Source organism: Ammospiza nelsoni, chromosome 3 (genome assembly GCF_027579445.1).
Source record: "Ammospiza nelsoni isolate bAmmNel1 chromosome 3, bAmmNel1.pri, whole genome shotgun sequence".
Classification (NCBI taxonomy): Eukaryota; Metazoa; Chordata; class Aves; order Passeriformes; family Passerellidae; genus Ammospiza; species Ammospiza nelsoni.
The window spans coordinates 27502556-27515896 of NC_080635.1; the positions used below are offsets into that span (position 1 = coordinate 27502556).

The 13341-nt window shown below is 37.4% G+C and overlaps 1 protein-coding gene across 2 annotated transcripts in view; it reads right to left on the reverse strand.

The window, feature by feature from the left end:
• The window catches only part of SRBD1 (S1 RNA binding domain 1), a 124201-nt gene that overhangs the window by 44515 nt on the left and 66345 nt on the right, over positions 1-13341 (reverse strand). For both annotated transcript variants that reach the window (XM_059468112.1, XM_059468114.1), the window contains exon 18: positions 5049-5131. In XM_059468112.1, the coding sequence (XP_059324095.1) occupies positions 5049-5131 (83 nt within the window). The remainder of the gene's footprint in view (positions 1-5048; positions 5132-13341) is intronic.

A 13341-nucleotide genomic window follows, 5' to 3' on the forward strand; every position in this document is an offset into this window, starting at 1 on the left:
ACAAGAAGGGCTATGGGCAATTTCAGCCACATACTGGAGAGGCCACTAACATCTCTCCACCACTGTCTATCAGTTGCCCCTGTCTGGCCCTGAGACAAGGAAGGAAGGACCCAGGCAAGGATCGCCTGCAATAGCAGACAGCACTCTAGAGAGAATTCTAGGAGAAAGAAAAAAGCTCCTTCCTCTCCAACTGAGACACAACCTCCAGTGAGATGCCTCACTATTAACTAGCTGGATTTTAAAGGGGTTTATATCTGGTCTAACCAAAGAGAAAGCGTATCTGATTGAAAGCATTCTCTAAATTTGCACTGTCATTTACCAAAACATACTCATCTTCTTTGGGGGAAAATCTCAAGCCTAGAACTAAAATCAAATTGCAACTGAAACAATAAAGCCTCCTGCAGATAATAATAAAATGCAAAAACAATGCACTCCAATAACTAGAAGACCATGGAAAGGAAGATGGATAGGAGGGACAAAATATATTATCCCTTAAATCTTTTGAGGATGCTAATTTTCCAAACACATTCAACAGTGAAGATGTTACCACACCCAAAAATAGATTATGAACAGATTTTTGGACTCCTGAAATTATAAAGACCAAATAGGATACTGTTTTTTACAGATCAGTCATAGTGCACATTTTTTAATATTACACAGATCTTGTCAAAAATTCTAATCTTACAACACAGATCACATTTTGTTCATAGGCTACAGATGAGTGTGACCTCCATCTATCTCTCTCTCTCGCTCTCTCTCTCTCTCGGTTACCAGTTTTTTTAGGATCCAGGGATTTTGTACATCAAATGAACATCAAAAGACCAACCAAACTTAACATATTTCTTAGCTCTATTTATCATTTCTCTGCCTTTTAACACAGATTCAGGTTTTGACATTTTAGAAGTATATTAATTTAATTCCCCTCTTTACTATGATGAAAATTTAGCTTAGTGCTGCTTTGCTCACCTCTGAAAAGTTGGGGTTTTATTTGAGAGTAAAGTTTTTTGTCTTCTTATTCATTTTCTTTGCTCTGAAATTCAATTCCCTAACTACAATCTCTGTGAAGCAGCTTTATTCTCAGCTCTTTTCTATATCTTCCAAGATCATTGCAACTGCAATGGTAATTCTTTGCCAAAATTCAGTGTACAGCATAATAAAGTCTTGAGCCACTAACTGCTTCTCCCAAAATAGAAATTTAGTTTTGAACTGGCATGGGGAGGTTACAAGGCAAATATATTCTGTATCAGGCAGAATCTGGGCATCATCTTCATGTTCAACTACAGAAGAAATCATACTAATATGCCCTGAATGTGATAAATTAATTTTGGCCAGGTTCCTGTCTGGGAGGAAAAAACAATTTTCCTAATGAGATAAAGATGAAGGAAGACAAGGACCTTTAGGCAATTAGAATTTAGTCTGAGAGAGGCTCTAATAAATCAGGTTGTGCTTCTCTTTGTTTAGGGAAATACCTGTTAGGAAATCTGGGGCCTGTTTATTTTTCTCTGACAAACCTGATTTTCTTGGCAGTGCGCAAACTCGGAATCATAAATTGAAATGAGAATAAAAGCAGGTGGCCAAGTTCAAGTTTCAATTCTTTTTTTCATCTAAAATATGTAAACAAATCCCAGCTGATGGGATTCAATTTACACAGATCTCCTGCTACTTGGAAACTTGCAATTCCATATCCAAAGTATCCACACCCAAATGAGCAGATTTGCTTGGAAAAGTTGCATTAGAAAAACCATAGAACACCAATACTCTCACAAATGTGCACACTAAATACCAAGAGACCAGACAGGAGGGATCCAAAATCCCATGGAAGTAGCAATTGGAGAAGATGCAGCCTCTTCACTCCGTTCTCTTTGTGTAGCACACACTCCACAGACTTTGGGCAAGCTCATATTGTTAGCAGAGGATTTAGCACGTGAGCACTTCACTTTTCTGTAGAGCTGCTATCACTGCAGCTGCAGAGCACCTCCTGCCCAAAGGGGTCACTCAGCTGAACACACACTGCTCCTGTATCACAGTCTCATTACAAAAGCTACAGCCTTCATCAGGCAGATTCTGCTTCACCAGTCTCTCACTTCATCCCCTGAGAAAAGACAAATTATTGTCTCTGCCACTGCCTTTCAAGCAGAGTATTTTGGGACCTCTGGCAATCCTAAACTGACAGAGGCCCTGTCCCAAGTCAGTGAGGCTGCTGTGAAGGCAGCTGCCCCAGTTCCACTCTCCTGCAAGCTGTGCACTGCTGCCCCTCTGTTATGCCAAGTCAGGACATCATGCAGCCATTACGAACACAAAAAAATCTGGGCAGGAGTACCAGAAAAGGCAGGACCATCCCCTCAGGGAGTTTACTCTTTGATCAACACACAGTGAGTGCGCAACCATCCCTGGAGAAACCATCGTGTTGCTTGTGCTATACAGCTTCCATGGTCATGGGCAGCAGCACAGTCTCAGCCTGCCTCTGCCTAATTGCTGACAGAATAATCACTATCGCTCTTTCAGGACAAGAATGCCAAAACCTGTATTTGCCAGATTTTAGATATCAATTTCAGGGTGTTTAAGAAAGGAAAGGTCATATTTAAATGCTAGGTTTAAAGTTACAATAGGCTAAGAAAGCAACCACCTCTGTGAAAAGACTGCTGTATTTCTGATCTAGACTGTGCACTGCATATTTCATCACAGAAATTAATAAAAAGCTGCAGCCAGCATTTAGGTTATAAATTAAAATGTAATAAAACCTTTCAAGTAGCCTTGGATATTGTAAAATTCTGTACCTGAAATACTCTTTATCTGAGGGATTCTATCAACCATTACTCTGGGAACTCCCTACACAACAAAACAGCTTTTTCCATGCCTGTCCTCTGAGACACCAGCAAGCGGCTGTCTCTAAAAGACAAAACACAAAAGCTTAATTCCTCTTCTCCTCCCCTTCCCTTCTGTGCCACAAGAGAGCTGTCATGCCCAGAGGGCAGCAAACCTTTTGACTTTGTTTTCAAGAGTGCAAATTTGCTTTCAGTAACACAGCTAAGATCCAGCACTTGAGAAATTTATGTATCTTTGAACAAGCACACTATAGCTGCTGTGTGATTCTTATGAATTCCACCAGGACATGTATCTACCTCATAGGTTTATTCAAACCATGACAAAAATTAAAAATGCATATAGCAGGGAATGACCAGTATTTGAGGTCTACCTCTATTATCCTAGGCTCCTGGAATTTATTTTGCTGAAACTTTTTATCTAACCAATTTGGACAATAACAAATAGCACAGTTGGGCATTTACTCACAACACACCTGTAGTGGATCAAGAAGCTTCTCTGGAAGGGCCAGGAACATGGTTCTTACCTCGCTCTCAATGAATGAAAGGTAAATGACACCAGCTTCAGTCCCTGAGACTGCAGTGCGCTGCCTCAATATTGTTCAGTGCAACATTCATCTCATTGTATAATGATCCCAAAACCATATGACCACCACCAATTCCATGTCTTTTTGCTTTAGATGGATGCTTGTACAATGCCCACATGGGCCACAGGAGATGGTATGCATTTAAATCAGTATCTCCTAGACACACCAACACAAGCTACTAATACTTAAGAATTCAGAGTATACTGCAAATAGTAAAATATTCCATCTTGGAACTGTTGTTTAAAAAAATCAATCAACTTCTCTAAATGCTAACCCAGCATTTCAAGGTTATTTTTTTAATACTTTGTCCCTTAAAGCAAGGATGAACAAAAATCTGTATCCCTTCCCATTATTTTTGTTTTAACATATCACTGCTACTGTTATAAATTAAATCTCTGGGTCTCCACAAGTAGGGGGATCAACTACACTTCAGACTGAAGCTCATCTTTTTGCCACATGACCACACCCACATTTATAGGTGTCACATTAGAGTACATTTTTACTGAAATATGGATACATATGCTAAAGAAATCTACAGTGTTTCAGACCTTCAATACAATTTCCCAGAAAGAGTATGGTATAATTGATACCAAAAGATTTAAGTTAGGTTTGCCAATAAGTTTGCTCTTAGCAAGCAACATTAATATGTTCTATCATCTGTGGTAAAACAAGTAGGACTTCCAAAGGCAGTTATGAAATCTACTTTAACCAACTAAAATGCTGACCCTGAGTTCTGTAAAAACAAAACAGGGCATACATTTGTTGGAAGATTTTAACATCTTCTCTTTGTCACACCACTTTTAGCAGTGGCAGCAAGGGGTTCTAGGCTGCTAATTGCATTCTATCCCATTAACGCTCAGAAGCTGACCTGAAAGAACAGGTCCAGACAGTTCTATGCTTTCTGTCCTGAATTCTGCTGTAGTCACACAAATTTACTCCCATTCTATAGTTTCAAAAATACAAAGAAAAGCATCTGCCATATTTTCTGGGGGGTTTTTGTTTGTTTCTTTATTTGGTGGGACATCAGCACATGCATAAATGCTTTCCTGAATCTATGCCAATATGCTGTAAAATGACAATAACTTATGCACCACTTCCTAACATCATGCTCTTTGTAATGAAACTTGGAAAGTAAAAGTTTGTTCTCAGAAATAACCTACAAAAATGTATAAAAATCACAATTGTCAAACATCTTCCAATTCAGCTTTACTAAATGAAATGCTTCAAAATAAACCCTTTTATTACAAACTTCTAAAAAGGAATGCACCTAATAGTACAAATTAATGGCTTCTAAATGGAGGATCAATATCTCATTGTATTTTACACAAAGAACTAAAACCCCATTGCTGTAACAATACAGAAAAAGAGAAAGGTTTACAGATCAGGTTACCTGTCTGATTTGACGTTTTTAATAGACTATACATCTGGCTACAGCCATTTCAGAGTCTCAATCACAATCATTAAAAGTAGAGATTAAAAAAAGGCAGTTTATGACTTCTAAGCATTTACTACCATTCCATCAAAACTGAAAACATCTTTTAAAGGAGACATAAGCAGTTGACAATTATAAAGCAGCATTTTGGTGTTGCTCTATATCATGACAGATGACTTAGATTAAATGATACAGGTATTATCTTACCTGATACATTCCAACTCCTATGTGTTTGGGCTCGATTTTCACTAGCTCAGCTAATGGGTCTTGGACACGTCTAGCTATAGAAACTGAAAAACAAAATCAGAAAATAGCTATCACTTTTCTCTGAAAAACCTGAATCATGTAATTGTTTTTGCTAAGGTGTTTTGGGTCTTTTTACATCTTCTATGAATTTAACTTTTTTTTAACCTGGAAATAGTCAATACTATAGCAGAATCCTTTTTCATTGCTAGACAAGGACATCACATGTACATTAATAAAACTTTTTATTTGAGGAATTCCAGCAAAGACCTAGTAATATTTTAAACTGCAATCATGACATTTAAAAAGTTTTTCTGAGCCACAGAGTTAATAAATAAAACTGTGTACACTCTATTTTTCCCTTTGTATCCATACTAAATGCACATGTAACATTTAACATTAAACTCTGTAAGAACCTTTAATCTGAAATCACAGTTATTAAGAAACAAATAAACACTTTAAAAAATAACAGTATCTGTTCACAGACTTACTTACTGAATACTTGAGTATTTCCTCAGGTATGTATCAGACATTTATATATTTATCTAATTCAACCATAAAATTCAGTGCTCACTTCAAAAATGGTTCTTGGATTTTACTAATCTAATCTGCACACCAAAACACATCAATTTGCAATCTGTCACTCTTATAACTCCATTAAGAAAAACAAAAGCAATTTCCAACATTTCTGATACCATTAAGAGCATATAGGAAGAACCTTTAGTCTTCTAAATCCAAATGCTGAATCAAGACTGCATTTTTGAAGGCAGTATTTATTGAGAAACCAATTGCTTACCAAAATCTCAGAAGAAAAAACATACTTCCAAACATCAATTCATAAACTTGGTCTGATTCTACAGATATTGGGTTGTTTTCAGGGTTTGCAACTGTGCTTCTTCCTACATATATAAAACTAGAGGAGTTCTATCTACCAGTATTACATTTATAAACTTTTTTTCCTCCTGACTTAAGACGAAACAGGTTAGCTGGCTCTTAATGTTCATTCTAATGAACTAATGTTCATTACTGAAGTAAACACTAATGAAAAACAAAAGTGTTTAGAGGTATTCCAAAAATCTTTCCAAATGAGGACCAAAGATTCTAAAAAAAGCCAAACAAACAAGTAAAACACTAAACTCCAAGAATCCCACAAAGAGCAAAACCCAAAAGAAAAAAACCCCAACAAAACATGCCAACTCAAAAATTCAAAACAAAACAAACCCCTCCAAAAATAAAAATAAATTAAAAAAAAATCAAACACAACAATGCCCGACCTTGTTGCCAAGGCTCTTTTTTCTACCACATGCACTTGTGAGATAAGTGCAATAACAAAAGTGGGACCAAAGAAAGCTATGGGCCTTTAAAAGCGATGTCCACAATCAACCCTACAGCACACCTGTCATTTCAAGAGTGTTTTACATTTAAATACATTTTTAAGCAAATCAGGAGAGATTTAGAGGAAGAACAGACAGGAGTCAGCAGTAAATACATATATGCACAGTGGTTTGATCAACAACACACATAATGCTAAAAAAGGAATACTTAAAGTATATCTGGTGTTCACCAGCTGATTTCACACATACACGTATGTGTATGAAAACATGAACATGGTTTTAATTATCATATATATAAAATAACCTATAAATAAAATAATATATATAAGCCCCTTTACTGCATCACAGCAGCAATGTATTCACTCACAGAGGTGTTTAGGTTGGACACACCTCTAGAGAACACGGGCTGCCTTCTCTAACAGCCCTGCTGGAACAGGGTTTGCTACAGCAGGTTGCTCCAGATCATGTCCAGCTGTGTGGAGACTTCACAACCTGCCTGGTCAATCCATTCCAGTGCTGGGCCACCCTAGCAATGACAAATGTTTTCTTGTGTCCTGATTGAATTTGCTGTGTTCCAATCTGTGCCCACTGCCTCTTGTCTTAACAGTGGGCTCTACTGAAAAGGGTCTGCTGCTCTCCTTCCTTCCCTCTCATCAGGTACTTCAAACCCTTTTCAAGATCCCCCTGAGCCTCCTCTAGGCAGAGCATTTCCAGGTTTTTTTTGTTTTTCCTTGTATTAAAGGTGCCCCAGTCCTTAACCATCCTTACAGCTTAATTTTATTAGCAACCATCACTACTGCAGGGTGTTAAAGACTGCACAGCATTTCAGAAAAGGACTTGACTAAACATTTGTACTTGAAGCCAAAACAGTAGCCAGAGATATGCAGGCTCCTCAAACCACAACTGCAAAGTTTATCAATTAAATGCTGCACTAGAGACTTCACTTTTAAAGATTTGCACTGTTAAATGCACAGTTAACATGAAGTTCATTGCTCGGTCATGCAGGAGTTTTCATATCCTTTAATATCCATTTTAACATGCTGACAAAGGCAGTTTGCTAGCTAGGCTCAGAAAGCACTGTGCTGGTGACATCTGATATGCCTGCTTCTCTGATAGAGAAGTTCTGAATTCAAAGACAATCACGTATGCCTTCTTGTCAAAAAAAAAAACCCCACAAAGTTAATCAGCGTAAGTACACCAGTTATAACTTGCACGAGTACAGCTCACTGCCAAAATGCTTTCCTACAACAATAATTCATATTAATTACTTTGAAATACTAGTCACCCACCACCTGACAGACAAAAGTGAAACAAAACACCAATGAAAGTAGTATTGATCCAAACCAGGAAACACTTACAACAATGTATTTCTTCTGAGTGCACTGATGCCTATGCAGGGAGACTGTATTTGTCCTTCAGCAACCATCATTAAACTCAGCTTCTTTAATACTCATACAGTGTTTTAGAGATTTTTTTTTTTTTTAGTTCTACCTAATGGCAAAACTATTTCAGAAGATACATTTTAAAAACAGACAACTATATGGATAGGTTGATACAGGAATTTTCCAAGCATAGCTTTCTCTTGGGAACCTTCAATTAAAAAGTAAAATTTAGACTCTTCTTGTCATATTAGCTTGGTTGACAATGCTGTCATATTCCTAGGAGACTTTGCTAGGAGTGGAGGCGTAGGACCTGATCCAGCAAAGCACTTCAGCACAGATGCATGTCAGAATTCCCACCGGAACAAGCACAACTATTCACACGCCTAAAGTTACAGAGACATTTAAGTGCTTTCCTGGATCAGGCCTCATAGTTACAATATTGAAGCAGGAAGATCAGCTAACAGCCAGTTCCACAATTAAGGATGCAGCTCCTATGGTCAATACCAGCAGGAGAGCTGACCTGCCTAACTGCCACTAAAACCATAATTTCACTCCAGAACTTTTCCAGTTAATAGAGAGCACAGTAGGCAAAATGAAAGAGTTGTCCACATTCTCTCTAGGCAGAAATTCAGTCAAGATTACCATCTACTGCCTCTTGTACAGACAAACCAGTTTATTTTTTGCTGGAGTAGCTGCACACTGCAATAGACAGATCTTTTCTGGGGGCAATGAGGCTCCACTCTGGCCATTTGGTCCAAGTGGCTGGACTCTCACAAAACAGGTACAGTACTACTGAAATCATGAGGGCTCTGCAGAAGTGTCAGAGCTACTACCATGGAGCAGAGACAGTTAAACCTGATAGTCTGACATTTTCTTCTTGGAAACTATATCAAGACTAAAATTTGTAAAATTTATTTTTCATTTTCAACTATCTTACACTGGGTACATTTTAGAAACCATGCATTTTTAGGAGACTAACAATGAAACAGGTAATGCATTCTTATTTCTGTAGATATTAAGGTATTCTTCACTTTTGCTCAAGCAAAAAAAGATTACATGATATTATGATATGCAGGGCAAAATGAGAAAACCAGATCTCTCAGAAATTATCAGCATGGCCACACATGAGAAGTTTGAGAGACGCTTTTATTAAAATATGCTAGTCTAAGTAAAATGCGGAAAACCCCATAATGAATATTAAAGAGAGTATTAAAATCAGGATGACATGAGCCTCTATTGGAAAATCACCACAAGACTTGCACACTCCATAAATGCAAAGTTTGTGGAGTTGTGAATTTGGATGAAAATGTTATTGCAATACTTGGAAGGGCAGTAACATACTGTGCTGCCTTTCAATAAATTTATGTAAAATTTTAACACTTGAAGGGACAGAAGGGTCAAGGTGGTCCTCTGACTTTAATGTAAATATATTTCACATTGAAGTGCAATGAGAAATAAAGAAGATTACAGCAAGCATATATACTGTAATCCTGTCCTGTCATTAGATAGGACATATTCTGCCATTTCACTAAAAAAGCAGTTTGACTGCTTGGAAGTCCCAATTCACTCCACACCTTTGTTATTTGACAAGACAAACCCAGCGGACAGTGGTGTGTCAGTGATGAAGATGCCATTGTGGCATCATATGGAAGAAAAGATCCATAAGAGCTGCTTGCACAGCTCATGCCCATCTCTGTGTCTAATCTTCACAGAAAGTGAGCAATTACATTAAAATGTTTTGTTTCCTAATGGCTAATAAGCAGATATGCCCACATGAACTAACAAACACGTGCTAATTATGTGGCTACTCCTATCTTAAAGATCAAATCCCTAATTTCAAATGGACAAGCAATAATATTTTTCACACAAATCACAGGAGAGTTTTCACTCAGGAATACTGATAATAGTTTTCAGACTAAAGACAAAAAAGACTTGCCAGACTCAACAGTGAAGGGCCAAAACAGCACTGCAGCCTTACTATTTCTCTGCATGGTACCTATACAAGGGTCATGTCAGCTGCCAGCCCTAAAAAACTAGAATTAGTGCTAACTTCTTTGGCTACCTGCCTCCCTTCAGTAACAGAACAGGTCTAAAGCAATCCTTAAGACCCAAATCAGACATGCTGACTATTTAGGGTGCAAGGGCAGCTGGAAATCTTGTCAACTACATGAAATTTATTATGGTTTCAAGTATTGTGCCCACTTTAGGGGCAGGCTGCCAAATTCTGTATTTAGACAACTACATTTTGAAATGTTCTCTTTTTGCATTGCTTTATGTGAGAGCCACACCATAAAGCAAGAGCTGTAAGGCTTAGATAAGGAAAGCATGAAAATGAAGAATGCTTATGAGTAGAAGAACAAAAGTTTCGATTTCTTTCAGTTACAGTGGCATTCAAATGTTGCTTAAAACCATAAGCAGAAAAACATTTTTGAACAAAAGTCCAGGATGATGGCATTCCTCCTTTTAAGCACATCTTCACATAAGGATAAAAATATGTCTGAGTCAATAACTGTGACAGCTTAGCTACCCCACATGAGTGGGAGCATTTGTTTTGGGCTTTGAAAAGATGTGAAGCTTCCAGATGTGAAGGCAGTAGATAGTTTTATAAATGCTTTACAAATAAATATATGGCAACCGCAAGCTATTAAGCTATGATGAGTTCAACTTCAATTTTGTCATAAATGAGAACATTCTGTATCTTTATTATGAAACCTCAGTATTTCACTCTTGCTGAGACATGCTACTATAACATTCAAGTAACTCATCCACCCTCCTATTTTAAATAACCTTCCCAACTCAAAAGTCTGGGTTGAAACTTCAATGTCAATGAAATAAAAAAAATAGGTAATCAGGGACTCACAAATGCATAAGTAATTACTGTCAATATATCATACCAGAGTAGATATGGAAACATTACAACATTTTAAATCCTTTTATAAAGCCTATTATTGTGTTCAAGATCAAGATCAATTACTCTCCATAAGTATCTGCAATAATGTTTACTCAGTGATCGATTGTTCAGGTTTCCTGAGTCCTGGAAGCCTTCTATCCTGTTGACCTGAATTTCACCCTCCTTGCAAAGGATACAGTGAAACGTACAGTAGTCTTTTCATTAAGCATTCTTTCTCAGTAGGTCAGGATTTGTGACACAGTTTTGAATCCTCATATATCTTCTTGGTGGGTTTAAAGTATGCAATTTATTTTAAGCAACTGTTCAACAGCTGCGTTTCATCCAAAGCTCTTCTGTAGCAAGTGAGCAGGTTTTTGTTTTAAAAAGGTTACATTTTAGTTTACTTTTAACTCCATAAAACTGATAATCTGTTATTTGCCTAAGATTAATGAAATAATGAATGACAATATTCTACCTATTTATTACCAAGAAAAAACTCTTTAAAAGAGATGGGTTGAATACAACAAGAAAGTTAGAAATACGTTTAAAGAGAAAAACTTTGACAAGTGAATATTATAGTGCAGCTTTTTTAAGTCAGTATTTTTTTTTAGAAACACTCCCAAAAACGTTTTTCTCAAGCATTAGTAATTTATTTATCACAGAATATTGTCCATTTTATCCAAGATGAGACAGGGGATATATAAGCATTTAACTGAAGCCTCATGTGATTTTTCTGTCACAGAAATGAGTTAGTCTCAGAAGATGGTATAAACTCCAAAAAAACTTTTCCCCATCTGTTCAGCTTAAAAGGTAGGTATCATCAATATCCTTGTCATATTCACACTGCTGATACTAACTGCATCACACTGCCATTGATTACTGTTACTGCTAAAAGTAACCAATCACTTGAAGTTCGAATCTTACAAGAGTTCATCATCTGTATCTTAGAAGAATTAGTCATTGGTATCAACAACAAATACTAAACTTTTGTAAGTGTTCTTTCCTATGCCTGTAGTAAGAAAAACAGCTTGGGCAAATAACACATCAAATCCCAGTATTAAAAGGAAACGAAAACTCCTTGAATTGAAGAGCACCCTGGTACTGCTCGTTCCTCTAGCTCCACACTTCAAGGAAGCAACAAAGCCTCCAAAAGGGAATATACAGACACAACATATGCACAGAGTTATACCAGAAGGGGGGAAGCGAATGGTTCTCATGGCTCTTCTATGCTAAGGGAAAGCATCTTGACCAGAGCATGTAAAACTTGCAGGCAGCAGGAGACCAAACTCCACAGCTCCAGAGGAAATAAGTGCCAGTAAGCAGGGTGTTAATGATTATACACCACCTCTCCCACATACCCTGAGGTTTACACAGGTTCGAAAACATTTGATTCTTGTGTAGAAGAACAAGAAAACTACGAGACTACAAACATCTCTAACATCTATGTAAAGACCCATTCAGGATTGTGCTACTGGTTTGGGGCAATTCAAGCACATTTTTCTATTTCTCAATAGGCACATGTTCATGCCCAGCTGTGAGAGATTTAGTAATTTCCAGACTATCTGCAGTTAGGGACTGGTTTTTGATTTCCAATAGAACCCACAGATTCCCTATAATTTCTGTTTAAATTGTAGAGCCCAGACCACACCTTGAGATGAGCTTCTGCTAAATAGTAGGAACTGGGTCCTATGGGGAGACAAGTAACAAGATCCTCTTGTTCCTATTACTAATTACTTATATTACTATTAACAATTAAGAATTAATTATTGCTATTACTGTTATTTTAGTTTATTAATATTACTAATATTAACACGTCCTATCTTTAACATCTTACTGCTGTTCACCACCCTTTTTGCTTCTAAACACTGCACGCTCATCACCACAGTGTGGTTCTCTGTTCTCCATCCCTTCAAAAGTATAATTAGACTAATTTTAAATGCTATAGAACACAACAGATGAGAGATGAAATAGGATTTCATTTCACACTGCTCTAATTGCATGCCACATAATTTAACATTAGGCTGACAAAATGTTTTGATGCATGAAAATTCAGTGCTTTCTTTCCTTTTGGAAAGCTTGTAGAACTTTCACCAGTTCTCTCTAACTAGCTGTAGAAGAAAGCTCCCACTTCGACAGCAGTGTGAATGTTTTAACCATAGGACTCAATAAAACAATAAAGTTTTTGAAAAATGACCTTCTCTCCTGAGTAGCCAAAGGGGAGCAGTGCTCTTTCAAGAAGATGAAGAAATTAGCTCAAGTAGACATCCAGGCACTATGTCCCACACATCTAATCATCAAATTGTTTTACTTTCCTTAAGATAAAGTCAAAAGAAATTACATTTTTTTCCAATCTTTACCTTCTACTTGCTGGCCAGTATGACAGCTCTGAACTCTGTGTCTCTAAGAGGACCCCAGGGAATGAAACCCTGTAGCATAACAGTCTGAAAGTCCTAACAAGCCCTCAAAGCCTACAAGGCTTTCTTTTGCAAGGAAAAGTGCAAGTGGTGTGCTGAACTTTGAGTGTACAATAATGCAATGTGTTCTGCCCTGTGGAGAGGAGACAAGCAGATGGGATTTGACAATGCTAAGGCAAGCTGTGCTGTGTGACCTTTGGCTCTCTCAGATTCCTCCTTATCCTCAGAAAACATCCC